We start from the raw sequence: 19667 nt of genomic DNA on the forward strand, positions 1-19667 counted from the left end.
ATAATTTTGTCATCATATAATCTTTGCAATTAAGCCTTTATAAATTTAGAATAACTTAAGTAAACTCTATTTTAAAATAATCGAATAAGAAATGATGATTTGTTATATTTTTATTTTCTACAAAGCTGGTACGAAAACCCACATTATTTTGCTCACCATCACTTTATAATTTCGAAATTATTAAGTGCCTCGATTTTCATTTAGGAAAAACGTCTTCGGATGATTCCAGGAATCTGCTTGAAAAAGTTGATTATGAGTGGCGGGACACCCTGTAGTATATATATATAATAGTATATATATATATATATATATTTTTTTTTTTTATTTTTTATATTTTTTTTATATTCAATTATTATTGTACACAACAAATTTTATATTCGATACGAGCAATAATATATAAAACAAATATATAAATATGGAATAATTTTATAAATTGTAAAAAAAACTATTTTTTAATCGAAACTTTTTTTATAGGATTTATATAAAATCTTTTTCTTTCAATCTTTCTTGATTAAATCATTTGAATAAATGAATCAAACTAATACAATTTATAATAGGTAATATACAAATAATAATACCATCAGGTTGTTCCGCTGGTGCAGGATGCCTCTCCTAGGCCTGCTCCTCCTCTCAGATCGTCAGTTCTGCTGCGTCGATCTATAACATATAAAGAGAAAATTCAAATTGTAGCGGAGTTTAAAATAATTAATATTTCAAAAAATTATTATTGTATGCATTGAATTATATTCGATATAATATATATATATATATATATATATATATATATATATGAGATATAATATATACATGATATGTATAATAATAATCAAATTAATAAAATAATTCTATAAAATAAAAAAAACAGAACAGAATTTATTAATAATACTCTATCTTCACTAATTTTATAAAAGCTTATATTTTTACAAGATTATAGCTTTTATTTAAAAATCTTTATCTTTAATTCCCTCTTATTTAAATCATATAAATAAACAAATCAAATTAATTGTTGCGATTAATTGTTTAATTTAAATTATAATAAATATATTTAATATTTAATATATAATTACAAATAAATAAATTGCTTACCAGAAGGTTGCTCTGCCGGAGCCCGATGCCTCTCCTAGGCCTCCTCCTCCTCTCAGTTAGACGCGCGATACTTAACGGCACTCCCGCACTCACGAGCGATATTTTTATATCGCTATTTTCGCAATTTTACGCGCGATACTGAACGGCACTCCCGCACTATTCGATACGATTAAAAATTTTCTGTTTTGTCGCGCGATGTATATATTTAATATATATATACTTTAAACGGCACTTCCGATTTCGATACGAGCGAAAATCCCGTTTCACTTGTGAAAGTGGGATTGCGAGAAAGTCCAACACGAAAACGCGATGACGCGATGACGCGAAAAAGCTAAACGCGAAAACGCGGTAACGAGACGCCGCCATCCGCGACACGTTGATGGCATCGACGACGCGAAAGGGTACTTAGCTTCCTCTTCAGGCTCCTTGAGATTTATTCTAAATTAAAAAATTTAAAATAAACTTCAAAGCACCATCCAAGTACTAAGCCCTCCCACCGCGACAAGGTGTACCCCGTGGGAGGGTTATATTATATATAATTTTATATATAATATAATATATAATTAATAGATATATAATTATAAATCTTCTTTATAAAACTCAAAATAATTCATTTTGTAAAACTAATTATTACGCGTAATGAATTTGTTGTTTTCATTATTGATATATATATATTTATTATATATATATATATATATATATATATATATGCAATACATGTATATTAATACGATTATAGTCGAAAGTTTAATATAATTGAAAGTCATGATACAATAATCGTTTAATTAATAATTAATTTAAGAATATACGACGTATTTCGCGCTACGATCTTTATTGCTCGAGTGTCGCTTTATGAATGATACGAAGGCCATACGTTGTACGACTAGCGCGCTATTGTTTACGTCAAAATCGAATGCCGTGTTATTGTTCGTTCGTCATATCGAAATATATTGTATTATATTTTATATTACAATATAAGGTAATATAAATATGTTAACGTACGTAGGATATTTCGATGACAAACAGATAATAATATCAATCTTGGCGTAAACAATACGTATTTTTATTATATTATATCATATTATATTATATTATATTATATTATATTATATTTTACATATTTTAATACAGCAAATAATTTTTCGATATTGATCGCGATCGCGCCTAGAAAAGGATTTAACGGAGCGTCTTGTATACCACTACTTTACTCTTTGAGTGTCGACGCGCGAATAATAATAGAACCGAAAAAGTTAGTCCGAAAGACCGTGTTATTATTTTTTTATCGAAACATTTTACAAGACTATAGCATATAAACATTAGCGCGCTATTACGGCACCAAGGTCGGTTATTGTTTGTTCGTCATCGAAATATTTTACGTATTTTAATATATACATATATGTATATATGGAATATATTTAAGTATATAACAGTATTTTAGATTACATAGATTTTTTAATTATAGGATTATTTATTAAAAGATTGATGTATGGAGTCTTTCATTATGTTTAGATTCATGATTCAATTATTTCATTGTGCGTTTTCACAATTCAAAATATTTCAATGATTGAAAAATAAAGCATCGCAGATATATTATATTCTATAAATATCTATAAATACTAAAGAAATAATTTCTGCTCGTAAAAATCGATTTCATATCGAAATAATCATTTATTATTTTAGATTTCTGTTACTATAATTCTTAGTTGATTAAATGCGATAGAGAATTTTTGTCGCGATTTGTATATAGATATTAATTATGTGTTATTTATAAAAGTTAATTAATCATATAGTTATAATAAATAATTTTCGGTGTTGATCGCGATCGCATCTAGAAAAGAAATTTAACGGCGTATCATTATATTACTATTAAAAAATATTAGACAATAACATATAAAATTATATAAATATGAATAAATATGAAATTATATAAATCGTTTCATAATCAGCATGCAGATATTACAAATGCTATCTGCATCTGATTTATATAATTTTTCATATGTCATTGTCTAATATTTTCGAATATGTAATAATATTAATGTCACGTTGAAGGTAGATTAAAAGATAATCCGAAACGTTCGTATATATTTATTGTATGTATTGTGACGAGTAATTTGAAATATACTAATAATTTAAAATATATTAATAATTAAAAGAGAAAGGATTTTTCTTGTGCTCCAGTTATCGCGCTTTTTATTGACTCTTAGTTATCAATTGTTTAGTTAATTTTTAATTATTATTATTTGAGCCAATTTTTTATTTTAATTTTAATACTTATATTATTTAATATTTAAAAATAATATTTAAAAATAAACTAGAATATTTTTTGTGTTATAATTTATTTTCAATGATGAACCGTTGTGATAAAGATCACGTAAAAATGGCGGTGGCGATGGTGATGATGGATGATGTGTGATTAATATATTGTATCAAGGAATATACTAATAATTAATTATATTATTAATACAGAGAGGGAAAGACCACCCAAAACTTTAGATTTGTATTAAAAATTTAGCGTTTTGCATTATCGATACTTGTGTTAACAATGGAACAATCCAAAATAATGTTACTTACTGAAAACATTTATTATTTAGCTTCGTAGTTCATGTCCACGTTTTTATTTCAGAGGGCATATTGCCTTTAGGAATTATCCAAGTGATCTATAATGTTTCTTATTCTTCATTCTGATTGAAATTAATTGAGGCAAATATTTTTTTAATTAAACGGTAGTATATATTAAATTACATATAATAATGGCGATGGTGGTGATAGATAATGTGTGATTAATATATAATATAATATAATATCGGGTAATATATTTTAATAATTATACTTGATAGATAGATAGATAGATAGACAGATAAATAGATAGAGAGAGAGAGAGATCACAAAACTTATTTATATTACAAATTTATTTAATATATACAAACGTTTTGCGTTACTTATGTTATCGACATTTCGTGTACGAGGCATGGAATACAATCCGAAATTATGTTACCCATTGAAAACATTCATAGATTTGACTACGTAGTTCATGTTTATATTTTTTTGTTTATAGCATGCATTACTTTCAGAGATCGCCTAAAAGCAGACTATGACAAAACAGAGTGAAAACTATGAACAATTTTGTTGTTTGTTTTATAGATTTTAAAAATGTCGTATGCTACATATTTGTAGAGTTGTAAATAATTTGATAAAAATGTTCAATCTGTAAACAATGGTAACGCAAATGAAATATATCATTGTATCTAAATCATTATATGTAATTAACATATAATATGTATTTAAAATTAATTTATCAATTTAATTCTAATAAAATTATGAAATTTTTTTCAGATATATATTATTGTTTAATATTGTTTAATTTATTGCTTGTCAGTCATTCACATTTATTAAAAATAGTCACTTTATTAAATAATGTGAGAAACTCTATGTTCTTTGCGAATAGTAAGTAGAACTTTTATGGATGTAGCATTTTGATAATAGTTTATATTTACAGTAGAAAATAGTTTTTCATAAAAATAGTATTTCACTGTGCTTTTGTTCTATAGGACCTGAAGATGAATTATGAAAGGATGTGACAAGTATCAGTAATGCAGGAAGACGCAGAGGTAGAGCAAGAAGAGTAGTGAAAAGAGATACCTAAATAAGGAGCAAATTATTGGCATGGGAAAAATTCCAATACAATTTCCTGGTCTGAACACTTCTGTGTTTAGAGGAAAAGAATTAATTTAACAGCTGAAACTGCTTGTAAATCTTGAAAGAAAGCAAAAACTTATGGAATTACCACAAAGTCAGACCAGACCAATGCAAATAAAATTATCGCCATTGGAATGTGGTTGGAGGAATGTTACAATGGATGGCAGAAGCATTGAATCAGATCTTATTGGAAAAGGTTAATATTTATGCTATTATTGGATTATAATGGTTAAATTACACACATACAAAAATCATGTGATACGATGTCTGTTTTCAATTTTTTTTTTTGATGTTTCAGTTCTAAATATTAGAATCTTATATAATTAATATCTTTGTTTTCTGCAGATAAATTTGAAAGTTTTGAAACCTGGATTTTGGAAAACAAAATGATAACTTGTATGACCAGTAATTTAGCACGTAAGACTAGAATCAATTCATTTATAGTAACTGGGAATGGAAATGGATTGGCTGGATTTGCGTTATCAAAAGCCAAAGCATCCCTACGATTAAAAATAGGGCTGGTCAAAGATTAATGTATATTCCTACATATAAGGAACACACTGGTAAGAAAATACTTGTCAATACTATATAATATAAAATTTATTTCTTCTCTTTTAATATCACTTTGTATTTTTCAGTGTTACATGATTTCTTTACACAGTTTGAGAATATAAAAATATTTGTAAAGAAAATTCATGAAGGATAATGGGCTTGTTTGTCATCATGCGATAAAAGCATGTTGCGAGATAATTGGCATAAAGGATATGTATGCCAAAGTACAAGGAGGAATGTAAAAACATTCTTTGGTTGGTTTATTGCAATAGGTGTGAATATAAAGTATTTAAAGGCATATTATACTTTTTATTTAATTTATATTAGAAAGAAACATTTTTTATTTATAAAAATACACACACACACACACACACACACACATATATATGTTAGACATAAAGCTAAAAAAAACGTAGATTGTGTCGATTAATTAATTAATTGTTTTATTTAATTATCAATTTATATATGTATATTATTAACAATAATTTTTTGTTTACCTAAACTGTATAAAGTTGTACATAACAAACAATCTTTTTTATTTAGTATTTCAAGCATATTTTCATAGAACTTTAATTTAATTATTATATTATTAAAAATATTGAACAAAATAAAGAATTAAAGCTGGCTTTCTCTGCAGTCTCATGGCAGATTATATCAGAAATCATACTTTAATTATTGCAATATATCATGAAACAAATCAATCTCAAAATAATGGAAATATTTGCAGAAATATCAAATATGTAATGTAAATATTTTAATTTTTTTGTATGCGATCTATTTTTTATTCTATCGATGTTTTCATAGTGATGCACCTTGAGCACTTTTGCTTCATGTTTGCAATAAAAATATATTAAAGCAAATTATTTTGCAAATTTATTATTCTAATTTTTATTTAGAAAGACTAAGATTAAAAAAAACGTATGCATTTTTTTCAGATATTTCTATTGAAAAAAATGCATCAGATAAAACTATCCTGTACATTTTAAATGTGCCAAAAGATTTACTCTTTATTCCACTTACTGCAATAATGTACACTAAAAATGACAGATTTATATTAAAAATGATAGATATATGTTTAGTAGTTGGAAAGAAAGAGAGGAGAAATGAAAAGTGCATCTAGAGAATTTAAAAGAATAAAAATCTAAACATAATAATACATAAAAATTAATATTATGTATTTTTTTCATGAGGAATGTGGGGTGCACATTTATGCATTTATTTATTTAGATGAGATTTACTTTAGAGCACATTCAGTATTCAACTTTAATTTTATTTTCTCTTTCTCACGATATATAAGTATAACATAATTACCTGTAAATGCTATCATTTTTGTGTGCTTACAGTGATACAGAAGCAACATTACAAGTACTATATTTACAGACAACATCTGTATAATAAAAAAAGTACCAAAAGTCTAATGGTGAAAAAAGGGTAAATATTGTAGACCAGCATAAGTATCAACCAATTATTCCACTGCTCTGTTTCATTAGAGTTGCAATTTTCTTTTATAATATCATGAATATTATAAATAAGATAAAGATTTCAGTATGTTTCAAATAAATTTATATATTTTATGTATGTAATACTGCGCACACATATTAAAAGGTGATAATATCGCAGTTATAATAAGATACAATCCTGACAATGTAGCGATGTTTGGATTATGAAAATAATTTAATTTGATTTACTTTTAAGAAATGCACACAATACTTGAGAGCAAATTATTTTTGTGCCACGTATTACCTGTGTAAAATTCCACACACAGTATCATATTGTCTGCGGTATATGAAAAGCTTCATCGATGAAATAATGTGACAATTGAGATATAAGAAAAATAATATAGTACTTGTAATGAATAACTTTAATGTGGAATACATAAATATTTTATATTTTAATTTTATGTAATCGAGATGAGATAAGACACTCATGATTACTTTAAAAATGTGTCCACAAATATCATGTAACTTCAATAACTGCACATTCGTCAAATAAATCCTATTGCGTTAAATGAATCACAGCAGCTTGTTTTAATTTAATCTAACCTAACCAATTATATTATATGCTCCTCATTAAAATGTGTAAAACTGTACGTCGCACATTTAATGCGATTAATATACTACGTAATAAAATGTAATACGTTAATGAAATAATTAAATATTATTTTTGAAAGCATACATCATCATACAATCCAGGCAGCATACGCTTGTATTTACATTCGATATGCAGACACTGAGAGATTAGGTTACGTTAGGTTAGGTTAGATCAAACAAATTTATCGTTTAACAGTTGGCAGCCCTACGAGATATGCTGTGCAGCACTACGCGCGCGTACAAAATAAATTTGAAATCGCTTGTAGCATAACCATCTTCACGCGATTGACTTTATTTGAATTGCACCAAATCGAATTATGATGCGGCGCCGATTTGTCCGAATGTAATTCGGGACATCGCGATGCTATAAGCGTGCATATAAGCGTCGAATGAGCACGAATTGTGCACGCAAATATGATAAATCAAATCTACGCACCGGCTGTTCCACAGGCCGCTCCACTCGCTCGCCTCGGGATGACCCATTTCGATCTTGATGCACACAAACTCACACGATATCATCAACGCGAACGCGCGACACTTTATTCGGCATTCCCGATACTCGCTCGCATCCGATAATCATCATCAAGGGCGCGAATAACGCGACGCAACTTCGCTCCATCTTCGCGATGACGCCATCACGGAATATCGTCAAAAATCGCTGTCGCGCGTTTCCATCGACACACTATAAAAGTCGCGCGGTCATCCTTCGACACTCTCGATGCTCGATGCTCGTTCACTCGCGATATTCGTTTGAAAACGGTTAAAAGATGCGAAAAATGCGGACATACGACGATCCGTGTAACTGCGTATGACTCCGATTCACGCGCCAACATGGCGGCCGTATGACGCGTTTGACGTAGCAGTGACGTAGCAGTGACGTCGCAGTCACGTGCCAACATGGCGGCCGAACCAGTGCGCATTCGATTCTGCGAATGGCCATTCCTGCGCGCAACTTTGATTTCTGAATATTGTCTACGGCTTTAATTAATAGCACATAATGATAAATATATAAAGATGGAATCAATTAATCATATTGGTCATATATGTAGACTTGCCCGAAGAAATAGAAAAAAAATTGAGATGTATTTTTAATTTCTTTTTCTTTTAGTAAAGGATGGAAATGTCTATTCATAGGCTTGTTCTTTTTTTCCTCTTTCGCGCAATTTCGATTCAATATATAACGTAGAAAATTCATAGTATATTATGCTAATGATATGAATTACGAATGATTCGATTGTTTTATCGCGCTTTTCCAACGTCAAATCTTATAATATTTAGTTTTGCATTTTAAAAGACTGAGAGCGATTCATATACAGAGTTTGAAGAGATATCCAATGCACGACAAATTATACTTGCGTTGATTAGTATTCATCAATACCGAACTGTTCGCGAATACGTACAACACTATCACACATTTTTTTCGCAAAAAACGATATACGAAATGCAATATTTCGCGCCTCGCGTTTCACTCATGCGGCCATCTTTCTTTGCTGTTTAGTATCGCCATCTGCATTCGCGTTAAACGCCAGAATTACGTAGTCCAGATATTTCGATTGCCGGTAAAGTCATCATTTTGTGCATGTCGGTAAATTGTTAGAATCGCGTCGCGCAAGCATGATTTTTTTATTTGTAACATAACAAAATATGTAATTAAAAGTTCATGTAAAACACGTGTTTTTAATCAAATTACATATACTTATTCCGTTACTCTAATACTTGTACGTTAACAGATTTAAGTTACACACATTGCATAAAGCTTCCAGAGAAAAATATCCAGAGGCACAAATATTTTATTATTTAAACGAAAACCATGCGAAGATGAAACAATAGATTAAAGAAGCCGTATAATTATTGTACTTTTATGTATAAACGTTTCACAAAATAAAATCTTTATAAATGAAATGTTACATTAAAAATGTTAGTATAAAATTAAATATCTATGTGAGATTTAAAATTTCTTGTCCTTTTTTATCTTTAGAATTTTTTTATTTTTTTTTCTAAAGATTCTTTAAGCGAGAACTGCTTCTTTCACAAGACTATTGAACAATTTGAATATTTGATATTTTTTTAGTAGTTTAAATTTCGTGAAAAAATTCGAGAGAAAATTAGATTTTACCGTATTACTGCACATATCGATTAAATGCTATATCAAATATGTAGTGCAAAACATTTTAATTTTTTTGTATACGATCTATTTTTTATTCTATCGATGTTTTCATAGTGATGCACCTTGAGCACTTTGCTTCATATGTTTGCACTAAAAATATATTAAAACAAATTATTTTGCAAATTTATTATTCTAATTTTTATTTAGAAAGACTAAGATTAAAAAAGACGTATGAATTTTTTCAGATATTTCTATTGAAAAAAACGCATCAGATAAAACTGACTTTCCTGTACATTTTAAATGTGCCAAAAGATTTGCTCTTTATTCCACTTACTGCAATAATGTACACTAAAAATGACAGATCTATATTAAAAATGATAGATCTATATTTAGTAGTTGGAAAGAAAGAGAGAAGAAAAGTGCATCTAGAGAATTTAAAAGAATAAAAAACAAATCTAAAAATAATAATACATAAAGATTAATATTATGTATTTTTTTCATGAGGAATGTGAGGCGCACATTTATGCATTTATTTATTTAGATGAGATTTACTTTAGAGCACATTCAGTATTCAACTTTAATTTTATTTTCTCTTTCTTATGATATATAAGTATAACATAATTACTTGCAAATGCTATCATTTTTGTGTGCTTACAGTAATACAGAAACAACATTACGAGTACTATATTTACAGACAACATCTGTATAATAAAAAAAGCACCAGTCTAATGGTGAAAAAAGGGTAAATATTGTAGACCAGCATAAGTATCAACCAATTACTTCACCGCTCTGTTTCATTAGAGTTGCAATTTTCTTTTATAATATTATAAATATTATAAATAAGACAGAGATTTCCATACGTTTCAAATAAATTTATATATTTTATGTATGTAATACTGCGCACACATATTAAAAGGTGATAATATCGCAGTTATAATAAGATACAATCCTGGCAATGTAGCGATTTTTGGATTCTGAAAATAATTTAATTTGATTTATTTTTGAGAAATGCGCACAATACTTTAGAACAAATTATTTTTGTGCCATGTATTACCTGTGTAAAATTCCACAAACAGTATCATATTGTCTGCGATATATGAAAAGCTTCATCGATGAAATATGATTGAGATATAAGAAAAGTAATATAGTACTTGTAATGAATAACGTTAATGTGGAATACATAAATATTTTATATTTTAATTTCATATAATCAAGATGAGATAAGACACTCATGATTACTTTAAAAATGTGTCCACAAATATCATGTAACTTCAACAGCTGCACATTCGTCAAATTAATCCTATTACGTTAAATGAATCACAGCAGCTTGTTTTAATTTAATCTAACCTAACCAATTATATTATATGCTTCTCATTAAAATGTATAAAACTGTACGTCGCACATTTAATACGATTAATATACTACGTAATAAAATGTAATACACTAATGAAATAATTAAATATTATTTTTGAAAGCATGATAAAATCCAGGCAGCATACGCTTGTGTTTACATTCGACATCCAAAGCACTGAGAGGTTAGGTTAGGTTAGGTTAGATTGAAAAAATTTATCGTTTAACAGTTGGCAGCCCTACGAGATAGGCTGTGCAGCACTGCGCGTATATAAAATAAATTTGAAATCGCTTCTAGCCTAACCATCTTCACGCGATCGACTTTATTTGAATTGCACGGCATCGCATCGAATTATGATGCGGCGCCGATTTGTTCGAACGTAATTCGGGATATCGCGATGCTGTATAAGCGTCGAATGAGCACGAATTGTCACGCAAATATGATAAATCACATCTACTCACCGTTCACCGGTTGTTCCACAGGCTCCGCTCACTCGCCTCGGGACGTCCCATTCCAATCTTGATGCACACGATATCATCAACGCGAACGCGCGACACTTTATTCGGCACTCCCGATATTCGCTCGCATCCGATAATCATTATCAAGGGCGCAAATAACGCGACGCGACTTCGCTCCATCTTCGCGATCGCGCTATCACTGAACTGTGAAAAATAGCTGTCGCGCACTTTCACCGACATATTATGAAAGTCGCACGATCATCCTTGGACACTCTCGACGCTCGTTCACTCGCGATATTCGTTTAAAAACGGTTAAAAGATGCGAAAAATGCGGACGTACGACGATCCGTGTAACTGCGTATGACTCCGATTTCCGTATGACGCGTATGACGTAGCAGACACGCGCTAACATGGCGGCCGAACCAGTGCGCATTCGTTTCTGTAATTTGCAATTAACAATTCTATATTTTTTCTTAAAAACAACTGTATGTTTTCTTTACACCAATTGATTCCTCTCATTATTTTGTACATAAAAGTATGAAGGTAAGATAATCGAAAAATGAATGGTTTACTAGATATGGTTTATGTAAAATTAAGAAATTATTTCAAGCCTTATAACTCAAAAAGTACTTAATAAAAAGGTACTTAATTATAGTGTTTTGGAAAGCTCTCGAGATAAGCTACAAGAATATGCAATGAAAAATAGGGAGTTCCATTTAAGATTTCAAACTTGCCCCCCCTCACCGCCCAGGGGGTGGGGAGGGGGGGCTGATTTTAACGTCATTGTACGTCCCCCTCGAAATGACGAAATTTTGATTCTAACCATTTTTTCGTAGTGTGCTTATTTTTCGAGTTATTTGGCTGCCTAAGTTAAAATGGGTCACCCTGTATAACAAAGCAGTGTACTTGATGTTCTTTTATTAACACTTTATTATTTTATTAAATTTTAATACTATATTTATTCAAATTATTATTTTACGCTATAAAAGAACTTATATACATATAGTAAAAAATATCGCAAATTAATCGATTTAAGCAACATTAAATATACGAACAATATGTTATCTGTCTTATATTCTACAAATATCTTATATTCTACAAATTTAAGTCTTATTCATTATGGAGCCTAAGAACACTCTATTATCATAAATATGTCCAAGAATAAATATTAATTTAATAACACTTAAATTTAATATTATAGATTTAATAATATAATTGACATTTTTTAATTTTTGTATTATTATCTTGTATTTCTTTATTATTTTTTATTAATTTTTAATTTATAACATTCGCAGATGAAACTTGTATTTGCTTTCATGATAATGATGGCTATCGCAATGATATCGACTGTATCAAGTCAATCCAATTTTGATTCATTAGGAGGAAACAAATCAGAAGGAGACAAATCAGGAGGAAATGGCGATAATTCAATCGATAGTTCAAACAAAAGTTCGATCTTAGCATATTTTATAAAAAGTTTAAGAGCTGCGCTTCACTTCACTGTCACGCCTAACCAATTTTATCCGGAAAAGTTCTCCAAAATATTTTATCTATAAATATGTTAAATATAATAAAATAAGTGAACTTCAATAAATAAATGTTAAACAGCATGTCATATAAATTTTTTTGGTCAGTTAAATAAAACTGATTGTCAATAAAGGAAAATAATGTGTTGTAATTCTGTAGATTATATGATCACTCCACATATAAACCTTTCACTTGAAACAATTCTATTTTTTTTTACAAAAGTGTTTAGAGAATTTTCTTCCTAGATTTTTTGAGCTTTCCTATAATCTTCTTTTATTTCATTTTTTTTTGTTTGATCTCAAAAACTGCAAATTTTATTGTATGTTTTTGATGTAATGATTTCATAATTGGATGATATCAAATTAAAAAAAAAGAAAGAAAGAAAGATGGGAGACAAATAATCTGTTCAGCTTATGGAATTTTCAAATTTTCTATGATATTTCATTAAATACACAAAATCGCATATTTATTCGCAGATGTATGAAGCTATAGTGTGTGAATAAATTAATTATAACAAATAAATAAAGAAAAGTTATTTTCCAATATCACGTCCATTAATCTTCTTCTCTTTCTATTACAATTTGTAGGAATTTGATAAATATAAGTACATAATATCTCCATATCATATAATTTTTTACGATTGTAGAATCGCAAATTATCTGTCATCTTCGAGCAAATTTCAAATTTTATTTGATGCTAAAAATCAAAATAATTCGCTTAATATATAGTTTTCGTAATAATTACATGTATATATATACACATATATATATGTATGTATGTTTGTATGTTTATATGTATATATAATTTGATATTAATTAAAAATCAGTTGTTATTCTGTTTATAGAAACGTGAAAAATACGTTTTCTTAATTATAATTTTAAAAACGTTTTTCTCGAAACGTTTTTAATTAATGCTTTACGATTAAAAAACATTAGATACGTTTAAGAAACGTATATAAAATGAACGTGTGCTACCTGCTAAAGGTAAAGTTCAAATATTACATATTAGAAATAATATAATTATCGTCTATAAATATGTCCTTTTATGTAATAATATGTACTCTAATTTAATTATGTGTATATTGAATATATTTTAGTGCTTTCGATTCAAGACAAAGTCGGTAACTTGATGCAAAGGAAAGAATTTGAAACTCTCATCATAAATTTGAACACAAAAAACAGCTTGTTGGATAAGTTTAGAGAAAATGATTTATAAATTATTTATAAAATACACTTGAGAAAAAAACTCCAAAGATTTATATATTCCAGCAATAATCATAATACAGTATCAGTTTATATAAAAGGCAGAAAAATTAAATAAGAAAAATTTGATTTTATAATATGTTACTGTTACAATTATAAAATATCATTCCGCAATAAAAATAAGCTATTGAATGTATTATAAAATGCCCCTTTTTTATAAACAAATTTACAAATAATATTCTTTAATAATATTTTAAACATTAAAAATAAATGATTCATTAAGTCTACGCTTTTCTTTTAATCATTTTATTCATTTTATTAATATTAATTTTAAATATTAATTTTATTAATAAGTATCGCAATAGTTATCTTAATTAATAACATAATATATTAAATATCTCTTACGATTAAAATTGCATGCTTATTTATTATGTTAACGATCGAGTTTGTTCATTTATCTTTAAAATCTATGTAATATTCTTTGAAAGATGTCCTCACTATTAACAAAATAAAACACTATTAAAAAAATACGCGCTATTTTTTGAAACACCGGACATGACGTTTGCATAAAAAGCGCCATCTGGACAATCGATCACAATCTTCTTCCGTGATTCACGTGTAAGAAAGAGGTTGAAAAAAATAACGTAAGTATATATGTTTGAGAAATTTTTCGTCCTTTCACGTTTTATACCATAACAAAATAATACTCGCATATTTTTCAGCCAATTATATGAGATGTTTAGAAAATGAGTATTCTTACACATAAGAAATTCTTTCAAAATGCCTTGTCAAATTCATTAACACGTGTTGATGAATCGCGTGTTCACGCTTTATGATTAAAAATAAAGAATAATGTAACTATCAAAAAATATCAATTGTATTTTCAAGTTCTATTTTATTAGAATATAATTTCCGTTTATATTATCAGTAACGATTATAAAATCAGATTTTATAATCTCTAACAAATTAGGTTATAATCAAATACTTGAGAATATAATTGATATTTAGATTATAATTGATTATTACGTATTCTTGATTTTTAATCATGAAGCGTGGCTCTCCAACATGTGGAGTTTGACAAGACCTTTTGAAACATGACAGAATTTCTTATAAAAATATAGTGATAAGGCTATATCTGGCATAACGATTATCAATAATGCTTTCAAGGAATTCCAATGTTTCAGGATAAATATTATCTATGATTTGAAAAAGCATTTTTTTTATAATATATTACTCAATCACAGAATGGCGGACGCTGCTCCAGCCACACGTGGAGGTTTTCGTGGAGGTTTTGGCTCTCGTGGAGCAGGAGGCGATCGGGGAGGCCTCAGAGGCCGTGGTCGTGGCAGAGGCAGAGGACGTGGACGTGGACGTGGGAAAGAAGATAGCAAGGAATGGGTCCCTGTCACGAAGCTTGGTCGTCTGGTCAGAGATGGCAAAATCCAATCACTTGAGCACATCTATCTATTCTCCTTACCCATCAAGGAGTATGAAATCATTGACAAGTTTCTCGGTCCAGATCTGAAGGATGAAGTTCTGAAAATCATGCCTGTACAGAAGCAGACTCGAGCCGGTCAACGCACGCGTTTCAAGGTAAAACTAAAAGTGTCTTCTTTTTTCAGATATCTCTAGCAATTAAATTTAATAAAAAGACATGAAATATAAAAATTTAGAAACATTGACAAGAATATTGAATCGAAGAAAAAATTACGTAGAAAGCCAAGGATCAGGCTTTGGTCCTTAGCCTTCTATATAATTTTTTCTAATTTATCATTCGTACCTTTATTTGCTTATATTATTAAGAATATTAAAAACGCCAATATTCTATAGGCTTTTGTTGCCATCGGAGACAGCAATGGACACATTGGATTGGGAGTGAAGTGTTCCAAGGAAGTAGCCACTGCCATTCGTGGTGCTATTATTCTCGCTAAGCTCTCGGTCGTCCCGGTTCGTCGCGGTTACTGGGGCAACAAGATTGGCAAGCCGCATACCGTACCATGCAAAGTAACTGGCAAGTGCGGTTCCGTGCAAGTGCGTCTGATACCTGCGCCCAGAGGTACTGGTATCGTGTCTGCTCCAGTTCCCAAAAAGCTGCTTCAAATGGCGGGTATCGAGGATTGCTACACCTCAGCCAGAGGATCCACCTGCACACTCGGCAACTTCGCCAAGGCCACTTATGCCGCGATCGCCAAAACTTACGCGTATCTGACGCCCGACTTATGGAAGGAACAAGCTTTGGCTAAAGCACCGTATCAAGAATTTGCTGATTTTCTGTCAAAGACTCACAAAGGTGGTGTGAGAGCTGCTGAAGTTGTTTAAATAAACATCCAATCTCCATGGAATGTCTTTGAAAAAATGGATTTTATTATTTTCCTTTCCAATCCTTTGATTTCTTTCTTTATTATTATTTAGTGTACTGTATATCTTACAATTAGTTTGTACTTATCTTTTATAAGAATTTATTTAATTAATAGATATCCAAATTTGTATATATTTTATATAATCCATTATTTCCAAATCTATTATTAAATTATTATATTATTATTAAATTTATTCTTAAAAATCCATTATTAAAAAGAGCCAAGGCTATATCTGAGTAAATATATGAAATTTAGTAGTATATTTTTATCTATAATTGGAAAACTTATCTATGATACATAAATCTAAAAAAAATGACAATGAATGTTACGTAGTGTCCATAGGAGTGTCATTTGATTTGAAATTTTTGTAAGCTGTGTCAAATGTTTCAATGGTATGATCGCATATTCTTTCAAGATCTTGTAGACCTCGCTTCAATACTTCAATCGCACTTTCTCCAGTTGTTTGAATATTGAAGTGTATCTTGTTCTCTGCCGGATGAGGCACAGTGTAAGCGCATATTTTTATGCCAGGACTATAAAGAAAATGGATTAAAAGAAGTTATTATTAGTAAAGTTTAATATATGTTGTTTTATTCATAAAGTCTAAGTAATACGTACTATTGATTTATCACGTAAGAAAGTGCATTTCCCAAAGTATGTCCCTCGTCGACGAAGACGAAGGTCCCGTATGTGATTCCTTGATTTCCTGGTATCTGTATTTACAATTAATCATCGAATAATTTCCATTTTTGTAACATATTTAATTGCCAATTAATATTACACAATAAAATAAAAATTCGTGAAATCAATTACCCTTGAAAGACGCTTTTCCATTGTATATAATCTTCACACAAAACACCTTTAGCTTCTAATATTTCTCGTACCTAATTCACGTGGTACAGAGCTGCGTGGTATACAAGATCTATTCCTTTTGACTGAACTGACTGTACTAAAGAGAAAAACAATTGTATGGTGCAGTTAGAGAACAAATCTCACGCGTAAAGCGGCCTTTTCAGTGACGCTACTTTTTAGCGTCAATGAAATTGCACCTTAATCCCTCGAACGCCAGCTAACGCTCAATCATGTATGTATTTCACGAAATAAAGGATGTCATTGGACCTTGTGCGGAAGAGGAATATAAAATATTAAATAATGGAAGCAAAAATATTGTAAAGATTTTTAAAAATAAAGTAAGTAAAAAATAAATATTTATACATAAATATTATTAACACAAATCGTAGTAAAACTATTAATAATTAATAATATATAATCGTAATAAAAATATTAATAATAATAACATAATAATAATAATAATAATAATAACAATTATTAATTAATAATTATATTATTATTATTATTATTTTTATTATTATATTTTTACTTATATTATTATTTATATTATTATATTTTTATTTATATATTTATTATTATATTTATATTATTACTGTTATTATTATTTTATATAATAATATATAATATTTTTGCCATAATAATTATATAATTATTTTATTTATAATTTATACGGGTTTTCCAAAATTAGAGTTACGAGCCTGTTGAAGCTGGCATGTGCTCATTGACGTTCGCGTATGCGCACGAGAGTCTCAGCTGATTGTGAGATTCGTTCTCCATCTCCAACCTAACCTAACCTGACCTGACCTGACCTGATCTAACATAACAACTAGGTAAGTGCTGAGTTCCATTTATAATTCTAAGAAAAAAAATACCGTGAACACAAATTATTTTCTATTTAACGTAAATGTGATTTCTTCAGAAATACCTCTTGTACGTATCTTTTATTCTTCCTACATAATAACATTCTTTCAATGCATGTTTGCTTCATCTGTCATTATATCTGTCACAATCTCACAATATCTTTAATTGATACGAATTATTTTTAATTTTTACAATTAATTGATGCTAATAATGAAACTAATTTTAATATTTACAATTAATTGATACTAATGTGTGCTTTATAGTGATCACACATAGATTTTATTTGGTGGCGAATCGATGTCACGATGAATCGAATGGGGCGAATCTACGACGTCGTTCGTCCGAACCTGCGAGTCCAGGGCATCCTCGGAAGATTCCTCGCTACAGGGTCGACGGAGCCTAAGGCTGAAGTCATCGACATAACCACTGCCGACGAGAAACCGGTGTACTCTTCAACGGACGATCCGCAGTTCCAAGAGAGGCTTGCCAGGAAGCGGGACAAGTCTCGACTGAATCCACAACACAGGAACATCCTCATGGGCCTGCGTCCTTTCGACACACCTATGTCATGGCATCACCATAAAGTGAAGTACAAGAGACGTATATTGGGTAGATATGGATTAAAGGCCAGTGATGAACCGGCAGGATTTGCTTGGCCCACACAGGATGAAATTGATGATGCCAAAGAGTATGAGAGAGTCACTTTCCCATTATCTCTTCAAGAAAGGTGGAAGCAGCTGGAGGAAAAAAAACAAGAACGAGCTGAAATGATTAAAGCAAGGTATGTTTTTATCAATTGTATTACTTATCGATGCAATTTTACTGATAATTTATAATGTTTAATTATATACTATGAACTTGCAGAGATGATGAGATACATGCAAAAATGATGAAGATGGAAGAATGGACAAAACAGTTGAAAGCTAAAATCGCTAAGAAGGAAGAAGAGCTACAGGCTGCGAGAAAGCGCAAGCAACGTTTGGTGGAGGAAGTCAGGAGACACTTTGGCTTCAAAATTTCACCTCACGATGAAAGATTCAAAGAGATGTTACAGAAGAAAGAAAAGGAAGAGAAGAAGAAGAAGAAGGAAGCTAAGAAGCAGACGAGAATGGAGAAATTGGGTATGATCCCTAAAGAGGCCGAAAGTGAGGGTCAGGAAGAAGTAACCGATTCAAGAAAATCTGCAGAATAATATTTTCATTCATGAAAAATAAAATGTAAAACTTTAATTGTAGCTAATAGATTGATAATTTTTAACTCCTCTCAATTAGTTTTAAATCTTAGTTAAGTTTGAATGTTTATAGCAGACTAACATAAACCCTGTAACTCTTTTCTTTATATTTTATTTCAGCGTTTTCACATGACGAGACATCCCGAGATTGATTATGATCAAAACATATCCCGAAATACTATCTCTGTTTTACATTTTTACGAAAGCTTATCTTTTTAGTAGAAACTTTTCAACAGATATTTCACATTTACTTGCGAGAATAATACAAATGTCAAGGACAATATACACATGTAA

General features: G+C 29.6%; 3 protein-coding genes and 1 long non-coding RNA gene across 5 annotated transcripts; 3 read left to right on the plus strand and 1 right to left on the minus strand.

The window, feature by feature from the left end:
- Nucleotides 1-4406: 4406 nt before the first annotated feature.
- On the plus strand, nucleotides 4407-5658 carry LOC112638209. Its single transcript, XR_003122913.1, has 4 exons — nucleotides 4407-4530; nucleotides 4635-4978; nucleotides 5128-5345; nucleotides 5421-5658. It is a non-coding gene; the product is annotated as an uncharacterized LOC112638209 (long non-coding RNA).
- Nucleotides 5659-14629: 8971 nt separating this feature from the next.
- Nucleotides 14630-16425, plus strand: LOC105258267 (40S ribosomal protein S2). The gene is made up of 3 exons (XM_011269426.3): nucleotides 14630-14713; nucleotides 15314-15662; nucleotides 15900-16425. Exons 2-3 carry the CDS (start codon nucleotides 15315-15317, stop codon nucleotides 16386-16388), a joined length of 837 nt encoding a protein of 278 aa, XP_011267728.2. The 5' UTR covers nucleotides 14630-14713; nucleotide 15314; the 3' UTR covers nucleotides 16389-16425.
- Nucleotides 16426-16679: 254 nt separating this feature from the next.
- LOC105258266 (probable DNA-directed RNA polymerases I and III subunit RPAC2) lies at nucleotides 16680-17421 on the minus strand. Its single transcript, XM_011269425.3, has 3 exons — nucleotides 17243-17421; nucleotides 17048-17142; nucleotides 16680-16962 (listed from the first exon to the last, which is right to left on the minus strand). Exons 1-3 carry the CDS (start codon nucleotides 17261-17263, stop codon nucleotides 16755-16757), a joined length of 324 nt encoding a protein of 107 aa, XP_011267727.1. The 5' UTR covers nucleotides 17264-17421; the 3' UTR covers nucleotides 16680-16754.
- Nucleotides 17422-18026: 605 nt separating this feature from the next.
- LOC105258264 (growth arrest and DNA damage-inducible proteins-interacting protein 1) lies at nucleotides 18027-19528 on the plus strand. 2 transcript variants are annotated; one of them, XM_011269420.3, is made up of 3 exons: nucleotides 18027-18111; nucleotides 18406-18923; nucleotides 19007-19396. In XM_011269420.3, exons 2-3 carry the CDS (start codon nucleotides 18448-18450, stop codon nucleotides 19332-19334), a joined length of 804 nt encoding a protein of 267 aa, XP_011267722.2. In that variant the 5' UTR covers nucleotides 18027-18111; nucleotides 18406-18447; the 3' UTR covers nucleotides 19335-19396. The 2 variants fall into 2 exon arrangements, with proteins under 2 accessions (XP_011267722.2, XP_011267724.2); XM_011269422.3 differs by lacking the exon at nucleotides 18027-18111 and adding an exon at nucleotides 18117-18211 and having other exon boundaries at nucleotides 19007-19528.
- Nucleotides 19529-19667: the final 139 nt, after the last annotated feature.

This window comes from Camponotus floridanus, unplaced genomic scaffold, assembly GCF_003227725.1.
Source record: "Camponotus floridanus strain SB8 unplaced genomic scaffold, Cflo_v7.5 scaffold265, whole genome shotgun sequence".
NCBI classification, from domain to species: Eukaryota; Metazoa; Arthropoda; class Insecta; order Hymenoptera; family Formicidae; genus Camponotus; species Camponotus floridanus.

What these genes read in the sequence shown, in the direction of transcription:
- LOC105258267 (XM_011269426.3), top strand. Translation starts at nt 15,315, where the DNA reads ATGGCGGACGCTGCTCCAGCCACACGTGGAGGTTTTCGTGGAGGTTTT. An exon ending in GTCAACGCACGCGTTTCAAG is followed by an intron (nt 15,663 to 15,899) that starts GTAAAACTAAAA and finishes AATATTCTATAG; the next exon opens with GCTTTTGTTGCCATCGGAGA.
- LOC105258266 (XM_011269425.3), bottom strand. Translation starts at nt 17,263, where the DNA reads ATGGAAAAGCGTCTTTCAAGG. An exon ending in TGGAAAAGCGTCTTTCAAGG is followed by an intron (nt 17,143 to 17,242) that starts GTAATTGATTTC and finishes TTGTAAATACAG; the next exon opens with ATACCAGGAAATCAAGGAAT. An exon ending in TCTTACGTGATAAATCAATA is followed by an intron (nt 16,963 to 17,047) that starts GTACGTATTACT and finishes TTTTCTTTATAG; the next exon opens with TCCTGGCATAAAAATATGCG.
- LOC105258264 (XM_011269420.3), top strand. Translation starts at nt 18,448, where the DNA reads ATGAATCGAATGGGGCGAATCTACGACGTCGTTCGTCCGAACCTGCGA. An exon ending in GCTGAAATGATTAAAGCAAG is followed by an intron (nt 18,924 to 19,006) that starts GTATGTTTTTAT and finishes ATGAACTTGCAG; the next exon opens with AGATGATGAGATACATGCAA.